Raw genomic sequence first — 16,042 nt, forward strand, 5'->3', positions numbered from 1 at the left:
ATCGCAAGCATTCAGAAAACCAGGCCTCTTGCATTTTGAGACATTTGTCATTTGGTAAAATCACATATTTTTTAGGTTTCTTCAAGTGCGTTTTATTATACACAAATGAGAAAAGCTGTTTGTGTATTGGAGTTTCTCACATCGTCTTATTTTGATCAGAACGAAGTCCTTTCAATGTTTTGTTAAAAAAAAGTCAATTTTTTTTCACTTGATGACATCTGGATTTAATTCTCTAAGCAGAACCAGTTTGATGAGGCTTTGTTTACTTCTGGATTTACCTGTTGTAGAAGGTTAAATGCAAGTGTGGCAGTGGAACCACAGACTGTACCCCCCCCCCCCCCCGTCTCACAGTGACCCTTGAAGCTCATTACTGTTCCACGTGAGGGTCCCTACTGCTTAGAATCTAGCCTCCATCACTTTCACCTCTCATTTTGAGCAGTGTTTTATGTTACATTTTTTATGTTCTTAAGAGACAGATGGTCTGAAGATTTTGCTCTCCGGCCTCGTCTGCCTTCCCCTGAAAACTCCGAGGAGGAGCTGGAAGATGAGGAAGAGGAGGAGAACGAAGAGGACCGAGAGGAGCACGTCTACCAGACTCTGGACAGGCAGGAGAACCGTTCTCCAGCTCTCTATGCACTGCCACTAAACTCAAAGGTGAGCTGCTACACAAACACCTGGTTTTATTTCCTCACATTTCTAGCCTCATCTGTTTAGTCATCATCGACGTGGTACATGCGCAGTAAATCAGCAGGAGTTGACATATTCAGATTTAGCCAGTAGGCTAATTTTCATGCGTAGCCTTGGGCAGATCAACAATAAATCAAACCCATGAAAGAAGCAGGAAGACGGCATCGTGGCTCGATGCCTCTGTGACACGGATCTGTTACAGCACCAAAAGCTGAGTGTTCTGCAGTTGGAACCCTCTGGAACAACACTGTCCCTCCTGGAAGTGGGCTTGAGGGGTCTGTGATTGACCTGTCTTAACACGAACTGGCTGATTGGTGGAGGAACAAGACTATGAAGGATCTTAAAAATAAGGCTTAAATCAGGATGCGGTTGAAGTCTGTCCGGGGTGAGCAGGTGGTGTTTCTGAATGATGGAACAGAGTGAGAACCGTGAGGATTCTTCTCCATCACCTGAGGCGCGTGTTTACAGAGGAACTCCACCTGACGTAAGACGCGAGATGTCAGGTGGGAGGAAATGGTTGCATGCACAGTTGAGGGATTGCCAGTTCTGAAATAATTCAATAAAATATTTTCCATTTGAGGGTGTGGCATGGCTCTGAGGTAGAGTGGCCGTCTAGCAACCCAAGGGTTGCTGGTTCCATCCCTACGCCTTTCTGTCCAAGTATCCTTGAACTAGATACTGAACCCCAATAACTCCTGATGGCCCTGCGATGGACTGGTGACCCGTCAAGGGTGAACCCCGCCTCTCACCCAATGTTTGCTGGGATAGGCTCCACCCCCACAACCCTTAACAGGATAAGCAGGATAGAAAAAGAATGGATGGATGGATTTTCCTTTGGAAGAAGATGAGAAACATTTTTTGTGAATGACTGGTGTCAAAACCTTGAGGCGAACCAGATGGTCTGGTTCAGCTGAAGGTCAGAGCTGGGCTCCACCCACAACCCTCTTGCTGGGGGGCCACAGTGAGGACCACTGCTCCACCGGGCTGCGAAAATGTAAATCATAGGGTAAAATTATCAACGATGGCTGCATTCCATTTAGATGAGCCATAACCACAGATGTGGCTCGCTGGAATAATTAATGAAATGAGTCTTTGTTAAGCATGAACAAATTAATCACTGTGTTCACTAAAATATACTGGGCTCCTGATGTATTAAGTTTGGATATTGTGGTACCAATATAATCCACTAGGGGGCACAACAGTACTGGGAAGAAGAAGCTAAATATGGGTCCTTTGAGACTTTCCCAGCTTTAGAGTTTTCTCAAGATGTTAGTGTTGGTGGGCGCTAGAATTGACCCATGAGGGGGGAGTCACACGGTCAGCAGTTAAGGTATTGTTTAGTGCCAAATCCAACAAGACAGACATACGCAAAGGAACCAACAGAAAAAAATCATGCGCGTGTGCAAAGTGTCCTCAGTACCATCCACACCCGTCCACAAGCCAAGTACCTGTTCAGATCCTTACACAGTACTTGAGCTTTAGATTATACTCACACCCTCGTGGGTGTCCTGATCCTCAGGTTGAGAACCACTGGACCAGACTTGGAAAAACCGTGGTTTTTGCAGTGGTGTGATGTTTGATGCACTTGTCCATAGGAGCAGTTCAAGGCACGATGTCCTGCTAGAAAAGAAACAGGCACCGCCCTGAACACTGAGCGACTCCCTCAAGAGTCTGCAGGAGTGTGAACGGCCTCTCACGTTTATCTGCTGCGTCCTTTATCTGTGTGTGCGTGCACTCGGTGTCTCCTCTGGTCACGTGGTAGCAGCGCTGCTGGCCATTGCATTTATATTTATGTTGTATAATTAACAAACACGTGACAGTCTTCAGTCTCCATCATTCGTGTATTTGATTTCTTGTTCTCCCCTGCACCATTCAGCAGTGTGACTCAGTCCATTTGCCTTAATGTGTCTCTGAAGCTTCTCAACAATCCAGACTCTGACAAGGTCTCATTGTCCACATTGTGACAATAGCCATAAACACAATGGTCTCTGAAATAGCATTGCATAGAAGGCTTCTGGGCAAATGAGCTCTAAAAATCTGTTTGAAAAGACGTACTCATCATCAGTCTGACTTTTTGTTCTGTCTGCCTGTCTGCCAGATGAGTGCACCCGAGCCTGCCGTGACGTCTGGCAGAAGAGTTCCTTCTCCAGGTAGAGATTTGGCACCCGCTAGTTTACGAGAGTGTGGTAATACACATTGAATTTCTGATATACCAGTTTAGTCCCAGTGTACTTGGGGCACAAATCCTGGGCTTTTAGAAGAATAGTTGACCTTTGAAACTCAGGGATGAATGTTCTGCTCAGTCTCTGAGTTTCTGTTTGTAGAGAAGGTCGTGTAGCTGCCTGTCGTCCTCACCAGCAAGACAGTCAAATCGAGTTCTGTATAATTTTATAAACAAGTTATATTGCAATTATTGTCTGATTATGAGTCGACTTGCTTGAAAAAAGATGCAAACGCACAAATTATTGGTAACCTTGAAATATTTGACTCAAACATGCAAGCTTAAACTAGCATAAATAAACAAAAACAAACATTTAAGGAGTGGAGTCCTCAAAATAATCATTTTTTACAAAACAGATGAGGCAACACTCCTGTGGTGTTGTTCAAAGTGATAGCTGGTGGGATTCTCCCATGTAAAATATTGCTCGACTGCTGACGCGCTTGCTTCAGCTGACTAATGCTGGAAATCAACTGCTTCATTTTCACCACATCACACCTGTTGCCAGTAGAGGGCGCAGCTTCCTGTTTTGTCTAAGTTGATATTTGTCATGGGTCCGATTCTGATGGAACTGAAACAACTCTCAATTCAGTAAAAGCATTTTAAGTGCAACTCCCGTCCCGTTGCTGCAGGTCAGCGCTGTTTTAGAGAGAAGAGAACTTGAAGACGTTTGATAGAACTACATTACAGAGCTCATTCACCACCGCTCTTTGCATTTAGCTTCCTAGCGTAGTGGCTAGTGGGGATGAGTCTCAGCTCCTTATGCAGCAAAAAGGACAGAAGAGAATTCTTATTATTATTATTATTAGAATTATCTTAATGTCAACAGCAGTTGTGTCACGCTTGGATAAATTGATCAACAACTTCTGTTGGCCCCCACTGGTTCATGCTACATAATGTGATACGACTGGAACAATAAACAGTCACTGAGGGAGCACACATGAACAATAGGATGATAAATATGATGGGAATTATAAACTATGTGGAGGGAACATTATCTGAAGGGAAAAAGCAAATGAAGTATAGAATTATGCTGGGAACGTAGAAAAGTAAAAGTATGCAAAGAGGCTCAGCTAAAAGTTTAGGATTCCTTTGTCTGGAGCCTCGTGAGTCCTATTCCTCCAATTTTTAGTTTCATAACCGCCATCATGTCGCCCAACATCATGAGGCTAAATGGATAGCCTCATTACAGCTGTTATTACCTGAGTTGGCCTCAGGCTTTTAGCTGTGCTAAATTAAAATGAAACCCTGAAAAAGTGTACATGCCACACAGGCTGGTCGGCTGAGCTGTAAAATAACTGAAAAGCTTTGAGGGGAAAATAAATTGTCATAACAAAATGCAGCTTCTGGTCAAATAGAGTAAATAGATGAAGCCACCAGGACCCAGAACTTTTCAATGAGCCACATTCTGAGGTTGGGCCATCGAAGAACAACCAAGGAAACTTTTTGAAAAAATCAAGCACATTTTTTAAGATCATACTTGAGACATTGGAGTGTCAGTTTTGGATTTGAAGAGTACAGGCCTCGGTGGAGGTCCACCAGGTCTCCAGCTACTATGTTAAGATGGCATGTTTTCCATCCCCTAGATTTGACTGTGGAAAATGGCGCAGAGTCCCCGCTGGTCAGCCGAGTGTCCTCTTTGAAGAAAGCCTCCGTCAGGAAAAGCTCTGGAGGTCAAAAAGAAGATGTGCCATGTAGGTGGTGATCTCATGAAATCTGCTGTCTGGTTGCTCCTCTGATTTTTCTTCTTCTTTTGCTGAATTCCTGTTAAGATTTGCATTTCTCCTCCCTCTGTTTAGAAGAACCAATCCACCCACTTAGAAGTCCACACTCCATTCATGGAGAAATGCAAAATGCTGCTTGAATGAAAAACACTGCAAGCACATCTTTCAAACGCCACTGGAAAAGCAACAACAAGTTATATTGATTTTTACATCACGCAGTGAAATAAACCAAACCCATTCCCAACTTGTTTTACTACCACAGATGAACGACTCGTAAATGACAAGACCTGCGTTTAAACCTTACAAGTCAAGTGGTTTCAGAGTTCATTCGGCAAAACAATCCCACACAGAACACCTCCAAACTAGTTGGAGGATATGACCGCTATGTGAGGTCACGTTCTCTTATGTACTCGGTAAGTTCCTCGGTATTTGTGTTTAAAATACAATGTGATTCAAGGGATACTTTTTCAGTATTTTATTGTATTAGAACATTTACTGCAATTAAATAATTTACGCTTTTCATTTCAGCTAAAATACCCAACCCTACCACCAACCCCCCCGACTCATGCAGCCATGCCGCAGACCCAGAGCAGCCTTCTCCAGAGCCCAGCACAGCTGACAGTGGGGCTCAGAGGGATGTGGTTCAGGCCCTGAAGCAGAGGAACACTGGAACAGAGGAAGTTCATAGACGACTGAGGGAGAGGGTGCAACGCCTGGAACAAGAACTCAGGCGGAGCCAAGCCTCCTCCAACATGAGGTCTTCAGCAGGTAAGGGAGGGAGCTGATGTACATAGAGCGGTCAAACACAGACTACACTTGAACTCGGACTCACCACCCACAAGGCCCTGAATCACCAAACCCGCCCACCACGCCCCCCTTATCCCTCTGGTCCCTTGATGCTAACCAACTGCAAATCCCCAGGACCAAGCGCCAGACTGGGGTTTTAGGGCCCTCAGTTTCCACCCCCTCCCGGTGGAACCGTCCCCCTTCTAAAAACCTCACAACCCAGCTATTAGGATTTCCTGTCCCCAGCTAATCTCCACCCACCCCTTCACTTATGTTGCTCTCACATATTTTTGTATTATTTAATTATTTATTTTTGATTCTCCTTCCTTGCTGTAATAAAGTTTAATTTGTTTTGCTCTTCAATTATTATGTAAAGCGTCTTTTCATACCAAGTAAAGCATATAAATGTGATGTATGATAAGATGAGGCGAAGATACTTCTCCCTGATGAAAAGAAGAGGGGGCGCTGGACAGGAACATGAAAGAGAAAGAAGAAAAATAACAAAGCAATAATTGGCAGTCTAAATGAGTAATGGGATGGTTTGGTAGTTACAGAGTTCGACCTCCTGGAGGGAAGCTGCATGGAAACTACTGAAGTAGGACTGTCAGTCAGTGCTAATGAAGTTTGTATTTCTTGTTATACCCGAAGGATGAAAGTGCATTTTCTTCCTTGGATTTGAGTAAAGCTTGCGGACCACATGGAGCCTCAAACTCATGTTGAGGAATCTTCTCACTTGGCCTCCAGTCAAGCCTTCACCACGTCCTCAGGATCTTGTGCTGAAATGCCAGTGCCATCCATCCATCATCCGTCCATCCATCATCCATCCGTCCATCCATCCATCTTCTTCTACTTATCCGGGTCGGGTTGCGGGGGCAGCAGCCTAAGCAGAGACCCAGGCTTCCCCCTCCTCAGCTACTTTGTCCTCACGGGGGATCTTGAGGTGTCCCCAGGCCAGCTGAGAGACATGGTCTCTCCTACGTGTCCCGGGTCTTCCCTGAGGCCTCCTCCCGCTTGGACCTGAACACCTCCCAGGGAGGCGTCCTGACCAGATGACCAAGCCACATCATCTGACTCCTCTCGATGTGGAGGAGCAGCGGTTCTACTCCAAGCTCCTCCAGAATGGCGTCACCCTGTCTCTGAGGGAGATACCAGCAGCCCCCCCCCCCCCCCCCCATTGGCGGTGAGCCCATTGGAATGGGGACCCATGTTTTCTCTTAAGGCTGTGGTCTGCACCCACTGGGCCTCACAACCCAGCTATTAAGATTTCCTGTCCCCAGCTTATCTCCACCCACCCACCAGACGCTCGCCCCCAGGCCTGGCTCCAGGGGGAGGCCCCGGTTACCTGGGTCCAGGCGAGGGAAAATTCGGTCCAAAGTTGTTCGTCTTCTTTGGGGTTCTTTTGAGCTACTCTTTGTCTGGTCCCTTCCCTAGGACCTGTTTGTCTTGGGTGATCCTACCAGGGGCATAAAAGCCCCCTGACAACTTCACTCCAAGGACCACTGGAACACACAAACTCCCACAGCACCATAAGGTGGCAGCTCAAGGAGGAGTGGAGCGTCAGTGCAGTGGTGTAAAGGGTTTTAGGAATCTCATCCCTTTTGAGCGATCTGGTTCATTTGGCTCTGCTCAGTAAGACTGTTTCAGCTCTTCTCTCACACACACACAGACACAGACACACACACACACACACTGCATGAGTGTGACTGAAAGAACATCACCCTGTTGGCCTGTCTTGTATCAATTTAAAGGAAAGAGAAAAGCTTCTCCTATCGTTCACTTGTCTTCATTTGATGTGTTACACTTGCAGGCAGTCAAGCAGAGCTGCAGAATTTGCGGCAACAAGCTCAGGAGCTGGTGGATGAAAACGACGCCCTTAAACTGACAGTTCATCGTCTGAATGTGGAGCTGAGCTGCTACCAAACCCGCTTCCGACAGCTGTCCAAGCAGGAGGTAAAGCATCCAGGATCGTCCTTTTACTGGAGAGTAGTTTTAAGTGTTGTCACTGTCTATATTTTTTTATGTTGACCGTTGTCCTGCAGAGTATTAAGGACATCTTCATGTGGGAGCATGAATGATTCAACGTTTTTGTCAAATGTATTATTAGGGGTAGAAATCACCAAAGTGTCACTGTACAGCGATTCTATGATTATTGATGTACGGCAAGTCAAATAACCATCGATCCATCACAGTAGCTTAGCTTTAGCTGAAGCAGAAGCACCCCTAATAAAACAGGAATTATGCATATTGCACTGTAGTGTTAGTATTAAAAAAAGATTACAACTGAAATGAAAACAATGTCTAAAAAAGTGCAGTTTGAGCTTAGAGCCTCTTGAGCACTGACGCACACACACACAAGTCCAAGACAAGCAGACAAAATGGTGACAGAGTCAATCTACACACAATCTGCTCCAAAAACTGTACCATACTCATAAAAAGTAGTCTCCTCCCACAGTGCTGAAGCTTTTACATACAAGTTTGAACTCCAGTGGTTCCACTGTCTGTAAAAGAGCCTGGGAGAACCCTTTACAGAGTCAGATAATCGAGGCATACATTTATGCATGAGGTTTTATATCACAGTGGAGGAGGTAGAACACCAACACTGACAAACAGTTACACTGCAGCAGCCACTGTGGGCACAGAGAGCTGGTGACAGGCATCGAGTCACAGACACGGAGCACATGCTCCATTTTTAAACCAACCTGTGTGTGTCTGTGAGTGTCCTGATCATCAGATGGATCATTAGTTCGATAATGGCCTAAATATTTAGCCTCACTACACACTTTAAGGGCAGCGCCAGACTGGAAGACATCAGAAATAAGGAATCCTCTATCTTCCCTGCTTCAGACAGTCATGATGTCGCTGTGAATTATATCATGTCTGTGTGTGTGTAAATGTGTGGTTGATGGGGGAATAAGCGTCTGATAACAAAAACAAAGACGTAGAGGAAATTGTTCTTTGATCCAGGCCTCCTCCAAATGGTAGCGATTTTTCACCTCGTATTTTGCTTGATTCAAAGGAGCGTCGTGGTTGTTTTGTTAACGCTGCAGAACAAAGCTGGTCGTTCTGATCATGGCTCCCTCCTGCTGTGTCTTTTACTTTGAGGTTCTCATCTTCTACCAATTTATATCCTCGGTAGCTGCATGTCTGCCAGCCTCTGTTACTGACAGCTGGAGGGTGGCTGCTGAAAGGGTTAGTTGAAGCAAAAACTGAGAAGGTGGGTTCACACCAGAATAATGCAGCCACGAGAGAGGGCAGAATTGGGTTAAATAGCCAAGCTAATGTTACCTTTTGGAATCTTCCATGGATGCGCAGTGTTGGTGCTGTTTTAATATGCTTGAAATCAGTAAATCCCTTGAGGGCGCACTGAGAAAGCCACCCTAGACCCGGTTTCACTGCTGGGGTTGAGTCTTCAGGAGCCAGTTAACAGTTTGTGTCAATTGTGAGCAGTGAACCTGAGTATTGATTTGAGCCACAGCTCCACACGGTGAGTCAAATGTTTCTGGACAAAGATCTGTGACAAACCTAGAGTCTCTCTTCACTTCTTGAAACGGCTCAGCACAAAGTGAAGTAAACGGGGGCCTTTCCCAGCTGCAGTAAAGTCTCACTCCAGTTTTGGTTGACATTATTGGTTACACAGATTTAGAGCAAAATTAACTATTTTTGACCACGTACAAAGTATTACATACAGTGTGGTCCAAAATCCTTCTAATATGCCACATTAAGGAACCAAGGTCTTGAAGAACACCACAGAACAAGACACGCTGTGTTTGTGTCACATTTTTTCAGAGACCAGTGCTACAAGATCCTGGAGGAAAAGCCTGAAAACACTTAGAAGGTGTTTGAATTTGACTTTCGAAAAGATACAGGAATCCATTTTTTTCAGGAGCTTTGCTACTAGGAACTTAAACTATAAGCTCTGTTGTTAAAGTGCCAAAACCTTTGGAGTAGCACTTTGTCTTCTGACATAAACCCAAAAAAGGGCCGCCGATGCACCGTTTGTTCATTCCCACCCAGGCAGTGACGTTCCTCTCTTCATTTACATTCTCGTCTAACTGTTCATTGATGTAATCATCTCAAGTATGTATATGAAGAGCAGTACTCAAACCTTTTGGTATTATATCTACTTAAGTTGTGCATATATACGGGAGATATCAAATACTTCAACTATAATTTCTGTTTCTTGCAGAGCTCCAGAATAAGTGGCTTACCAGAGGCGGGATCTCCTCCTCCCTGGCTGGTCAGTACGAATTCAAACTGGATCTCACTTTAATAAAACTAGGCTGAAGTTTACCTTCTTCCTGCCTGACATTCGTGGGTTTGTTTGGGCTCTTCTTCATGAGCTGATTCATACGCCTGCCGTTTTCTTTGTGCACCTACGTCATGAAGTGAATCCAATCAATGAAACTGAGCTTCTTCAGGCAGTAATTTGAAAGTTGATATCTCACCCCAATGACCAAATCAGTCAGGCTGTTCCTGTCTCTCATTGTCTGCTTGTATGTCTGCAAGTGGGCTGTAAAGTAATTTTCCTGCCTTGAAGACACCCGCAGAGGCACTTTGATATGGTAGCTAATTTTACATCGATGCTCTTGGTGCGTTTGTCTTTTTTGGTAAGCTGGACATGAAGTATTTATCTCCTCTGATGCTGGCCTACGAAGACAGGATGAATGAGAAAGAGGCTCTTCTGCAAACCACAGAGGTACAGTGTCTGTCAGTGACTTTATGCTTCCAGTCTTCCCCCCTTATGCATTTTTACTCTTTTGTTGTTGAACGCTTTAAATTTGTGACATTTTGTGCTTGACTGTGGCTCCAGATGAGCTGAGGATGATTATTCATCACCCAGTCGACAGAGCGGTAGAATGCCCCTATTATTTATGCTTTAAGAGAGAGAAAATGGCACTCGGTTATTATTACTGTGATGAATGATGTCATGAAACTGAAGCTGAACTTTTTGCAGTGTTGTATTATTTCAACTGGCAGAGGGATGGTGGTGAAATTAGAGCCCTCAGGGTCCTCACGTGTCTCTGTCTTCCTGCCACAGGAGGAGGTGAAGAGGTTGCGTGTTCACGTTGAGGAAGTGATCAGAGAAAACGAGAAACTTCATGATAAAGTTGAAAAGATTGGAGGGGTCAGTCAGAAGGACTGGTAAGAAGTGTGTGTGTGTGTGTGTGTGTGTGTGTGTGTGTTTAACTTGTACATAACTGGCATAATGTATCTCTTTCTCTCTACAGCCATCAACTCCAACAGCAGGCCTGTCTGGTCTTGCAGGAGAACCAGGTTCTAATTGATCAGCTTGAGGCGCAGCATGTTCGGGCCAAGGCCGACCAAAGCAAACACCAATCTGAAGGTAACGCACGCAGGGCTGAGGGGGCTATAGGCTCCGTCATTCACCGGCACAAAAACAGATGTGTAGCGTTTCATTCTGATGCAGATCGGTGATTCTTGGGAACGGCTGCACTGATAATTTAAACGTCATTGAAATCACTTTCTCCTTCATCCCCACTCAAGTTTCTGAAGCTCAACAGTGACCTGCAGAGCAGTTCTGGGAGTTCACGTTCCATTGGTCCCTCTCTCAACATTCCAGCAATTTCTTTACACAGAGTTTCACAGCAGGAACCAATCTGACGATGATGTATGAAATCAGCTTTGGACATCTTCTCTTGTCCTTGTTGGTGGAAGAACCCTCTCATTCACTACAAAACTGACCAGCACATTGCGTGCGAGATGCTCTTTGCACTTGTGGATGCAGCAAAATGTAACTAGAATCAGTGGAGTGATTTTTCTTGAAGACTAAAACTTGCAGCGCTTATGTTAATAATAACTTCCTGTGTTGCTCTGTTTACGTAGCAAACTGTTGATCTTATCCCATATTTTGGCCTCTCTTCAGTATCCAAAGTGACCAAGCAGCTGATGTTGTTAGAAGCAGAAAAGCAGCATCTGCAGGAGGACCTGGAAGAGAGCAGAAGGGAAGCAGGACAAAATCTCAGGGAGTTGCAGATTCTGCAGGCTCGCCTCAAGGACGCCGTGACCTGGGACGAACACTGCAACATTACTGGGAAACTCAGGCAGTACTTTGACATCATTGTATTTCATCAAATACTACATTCTTTCTTAAATATGAAGTATCAGTGAGGACTCCTCTCCTTAACTGGGGCAGGCTCTTGTTTTGATGCAAGAGGTTTTTAGAAAATGAATCTTGAGGCAGAGACAGAGCTCAAATCAGAAAATTAAACCGCTGACATTTGTGGAACCCACTGTGGCATCCACGAGTGCTCATCTTCATTCCAACAGGTTTTTCCAAGAGTTCAGTTTATCGTTAATTTGTGTCAGGGAGTCCCAGAACAGAACAAGGGCAAGAATAAAGGCAAACAAGAGCAGCAACCGAACCGCTTCGTTTTTAAATGAGCAGAAATGTGATAAAAGAAGGGATGTGGCAAAGCGAAGTCATGTCTGCAGTCGTTGTTATATTTGACAAGAGTGGAGTCAGAGGTTGGGAGAGTTTTAGTTTAGTATCTGTCCAACTTAGTAACAAGAATAATGATGCAGCTCAGGGTGTTTGAATAAATCCTGAACAATACTGTCATAATAATGTTAGATTATCACTCCGATATACAATCTGATAATTTGCCATTTCCTCTCAGACAGTTGGAGCAGCTGGAGAGCAAAACTCACAGCAAGATAGACAACTTGCATCTCCGAGTGTCCGGCCTGCAGGAGGAGAATAGGAGTCTGGCTCTGGACAAAGCCAACCTGACAGCTGACATCAAGAGAATGGAAGCTGAGCTGCAGCTCGCCAGACAGACCAACAGGTAGCATTTGTCTCATATTCTTTGTCTAAAATTATCTCAGGCATAGAACCTAAAAACGCCTCATGGATGCAAATCTAGGTTAAGGAAGAATGATATCATAAGTATGCAATTAAATCCTCAGGTGTACGACTGCCCAGTTGCCTGGATCTCAGATATGATTTGTGATTCCCTGTAGATTTTAGCTTCGATTAATGTGGATTTCTCATTTTGAAGTGTGAAGATTTTCAGAGGGTGTTTGATTAACTGACAGGGTTGTCACCCAGGTGGTGTCAGGGTGGCGGGATCCCTCGGCAATATCCAGCTACCGCCATGTCTCTCTTTGATTGCTTTCCTCCCACCTGCCCTGTTTCTGCCCATGAACCCATCCATCATCCATCCATCATCCATCCACCCATCCATCCACCATCCATCATCCATCCACCATCCATCATCCATCATCCATCCATCATCCATCCACCCATCCATCATCCATCCATCATCCATCCACCATCCATCATCCATCCATCCATCCACCCATCCATCATCCATCCATCATCCATCCACCCATCCATCATCCATCCATCATCCATCCACCCATCCATCATCCATCCATTCATCCACCATCCATCATCCATCCATCCATCATCCCTCCATCCCTCCCTCCATGTTCCCCCTCTTCTCCTGTTGAGGGTGGTGGGGGTGGAGCCTATCCCAGCAGCCTTCCCCCTGGACAGGTCACCAGTCCATGGCAGGGCCAACACATAGAGACAGACAACCATTGGCTCTCCCAGCCACGCCTACGGTCAATTTAGAGTCTGGATCAACCTGGTCCCTCTTGATGTCTTTGGACTGTGGAGGAAGCTGGAGTACCAGAGAGAACCCAGCAGGAACAGGGAGAACATGGAGACTCACCCAGAAAGACCCCGTGCTGCAGCCGGGGCTCCACCCACAACCTTCTTGATGGGGGCCACAGTGAGGACCACTGCTCCACCGTGCTGCCCTGCCCATGAACCCGTTCTACATTTTTCTAACTAGAATGTCTGCAGCCTTTACTCTTTATGCTCCTCCTGTTTTTCTGCCATACTCATTTCTCTGTCACTCAAATGCTTCAGTTTCTGTCTTTCCTAGGAGGGCAGAGAGGAGGATGAGTATTCTGAAGCAACAGAAGGAAGAGTCGCTGCTGAAAGAGGAGAAGACTCGGTATTACATGGACGCTGTCATATCTGTGGCTGATAACATTTCCCAGGAGAGAGACCGACTGCTCCACATGGTACTAATGATGCTGCTCCTTGTACTATATGTGCCGCACATGTGAGCCTCCTCAAATCACCAAACGTTCACATTCAGATGAACACAATGTGTTCATGGGACGGTAATGAAGAGTTTGATTAAAGATGAATTTATGAGTTTACTGAGCTAAGTTTTCAGAGGCTGGTTTATGCTTGAGTTTCAAAAAGATCCCTGAGAAATGCCTGGGATGAATGACAACACTGAGGTGTTTACCTACACCGTCAGTCGTGTGCACAGAAAATCTTGTAGTCATTGGTGCTTTAGTTAGCAATTGTCAAGTAATTGTGATGGAAGCAGACAGTCAACGCTAATATGAATAGGCAGTAACATAAACAAAGTGACAAATAAAAATCTGCTGCTCAGTGGTGCAAATAAGACGAGAAGGCCGTTTGAGTCACAGGTGGGCATGAGCTTCAGGGAGGTCATGCATTCATTCAGAGCAGAACTTGGCGCTTTCTAGGCAAATGAGCTTGATTATGAATAAAGTCAATGCCAAAACACCGGTGCTGATGGACAGAGAGAAATGAGCATCTTCTGAAAGGCTGCTTGTAACTTCCAATGACGAGTGGCCTCCAGATGTTTGCTGACTGGCTGTGGTCTCAGAGGAGGGACCAGGCTTTGGCTAACTTTGGGGCGTGTTGAAATATAATTTAAGACAACGAACCCCACTTTCATGAATGAAAGCTGGTCAGTAGTTGGAATAATAATGCCATTGTTGAGACTGTTCCTGCAGCACATCGGCTCTTTGCCACAAGGATAATTGTACTACAGAAAAAACAGAGCAAAGAAATGCTTGTCTCAGGTGTCTCGCACAGAGCAGAGGAAGTTTTCTCTTGGCGAATGTCAGTAATCAGAAGGACTTTGCCAGAGTGAAGTGTTTACTGTAAAAGCAGCAGCCCATCATGCCTCCAAGGTCAGACTGATAATGACCGATTCATTTGAAGAGGACGAGCTGAGCAGTCGATCAGTGGGCTGGTGCTAAAGTTGCCATTGTTGGTCATTTTCTGAGCTCTGAATGTTTATGACTCAAGTAGTCAGTCGATGCAATCAGTGACTGGAACGTTTCAAAAAAAGATGGTATCTGTCCAAGACCAGTAAGCTCAGAACATAATTTGACAACTGAATGTGCCACGTTTTAAATCGCTTTGCATTCACTCACTGAAACGGAGAGACAGCCACTTTGCTTATTGGGCCCGTCAGAACAGGCGCAGGCGTGTATCTGACATGTCCATGTTGACCAGTTCACATCTTGTCGCTGCTTCCTCCTCTTCAACCCAAAAAGTAGATCTGCTTTTTCTCTCCACGTCCACGAGAGCTCCCTCAGGTGAAGGGGACTTTTTCACTCAGTGATTTAGTTGTGATCCTGTGTGTGTGTGTGTGTGTGTGTGTGTGTGTGTGTGCGCGCAGTCTGTGTTTTCATGGTCAGTGGCACAAATGTTTCGTGCTGCCTTGAGACGCTGGGCTTGAACGCACCTTATTTTCAAGTTAAAACACCTGAATTATACAATAATACTGCTCAAGTTGTTCATTTTTGTCTTCACGCGTTTGTTGAATAAGCGAAACGCTCCACTTCTGCTGTTCTGTTGACGTCCACGTCTTTATCCTCCAGGTTAAGAGTTTCGCAGGTTTTGTTAAAATGGTTGTATTGGTCAGGGTCAAGTCACAGCTGTCCTTCCTGTCCTCTGTCGACCCCTCCTGTGATCGCTCTTCCCTTCATCCCGTCTGTTCCTCTGCTGGACCAGTAACCCCCCATCTTCCCTCTCTACCTCCTCAGGCTTCGGCTCTTCAGCAGGAAAAGCAGGGATTCATCAGCAGGATTCTGAAAGGCACAGTTCGGTTTGGAAAACTACAGGAGGAGGTCAAAGTGAGTTCCTTTTTCATCGTGACATTCACACATTAACTTCACTTTCACACCATTGTCAAGTCCCCTGGAAGCAAAGCACATTTATTTATTCCGCATCTTTCCTGCAGAGCAGAACAATCAAACACGCAGGAACAAAAACAGTAAGAAGAAGAAAAAAAACAATGTAATAATATAACAAAATGATCACCCGGCACGAGGCAGGAAAAGGTCCGTATTCAGCAAACAATAAAACACAAAGCTAAACTAAAGGAGACAGGCTGAGGTTAAAATTGGAGGTGCCTCTTTCTGTTCTTTCTTTTGGGCGTGACGTCACTCAGACCAATCAGAGCGTCTCGTGTCATTCCCTTTAAAGTCCAGGATGCACCAGGAGTTGGAATGTTGCTCGTCCAGTGACAAACGCATTGGAACTCGGGAGAAATGAGTGTTTCTGAATGTACGTTGTGGCATGAAAGCGTGATTTGCCCCGGCTTTCATGGAGCAGTGAAGAAAGGGCCCTTAATATTGGAATGCTGATTTTTAGAGGTCAGCTTGAGAGACGGCAATCACAGGGAATCACTTTATGGGATCCGAGAGGTTTGATAAACTGTGGTTCATGAAGTGCAGTTGGTGGGCTGATCAATACAAAGCAGATTGGAGGACCATCCAAAAACCAATGACTTAAATGCCGGCCAAGCCTGAATTTAGCATC

The 16,042-nt window shown here is 45.2% G+C and overlaps 1 protein-coding gene across 3 annotated transcripts in view; it reads left to right on the plus strand.

The window, feature by feature from the left end:
* cep89 (centrosomal protein 89) overlaps window positions 1–16,042 on the plus strand; it is a 43,295-nt gene that overhangs the window by 2,185 nt on the left and 25,068 nt on the right. For 2 of the 3 annotated variants that reach the window (XR_015110804.1, XM_086190728.1), the window contains exons 4-16: window positions 471–654; window positions 2,786–2,837; window positions 4,492–4,599; window positions 5,158–5,397; window positions 7,223–7,365; window positions 9,602–9,652; window positions 10,028–10,111; window positions 10,454–10,557; window positions 10,644–10,759; window positions 11,300–11,480; window positions 12,054–12,221; window positions 13,329–13,470; window positions 15,265–15,354. Coding sequence is in view for 2 of the 3 variants with exons in the window: in XM_086190728.1 (XP_086046854.1) it covers window positions 471–654; window positions 2,786–2,837; window positions 4,492–4,599; window positions 5,158–5,397; window positions 7,223–7,365; window positions 9,602–9,652; window positions 10,028–10,111; window positions 10,454–10,557; window positions 10,644–10,759; window positions 11,300–11,480; window positions 12,054–12,221; window positions 13,329–13,470; window positions 15,265–15,354 (1,663 nt within the window). In the remaining variant the exon portion in view is untranslated. The remainder of the gene's footprint in view (window positions 1–470; window positions 655–2,785; window positions 2,838–4,491; window positions 4,600–5,157; window positions 5,398–7,222; window positions 7,366–9,601; window positions 9,653–10,027; window positions 10,112–10,453; window positions 10,558–10,643; window positions 10,760–11,299; window positions 11,481–12,053; window positions 12,222–13,328; window positions 13,471–15,264; window positions 15,355–16,042) is intronic. The other variant, XM_086190741.1, reaches the window with a different exon arrangement.

Source organism: Aulostomus chinensis, chromosome 2 (genome assembly GCF_037954235.1).
Source record: "Aulostomus chinensis isolate RoL2024-O1b breed Wild chromosome 2, RoL_Achi_v1.0, whole genome shotgun sequence".
In the NCBI taxonomy this organism is placed as follows: domain Eukaryota; kingdom Metazoa; phylum Chordata; class Actinopteri; order Syngnathiformes; family Aulostomidae; genus Aulostomus; species Aulostomus chinensis.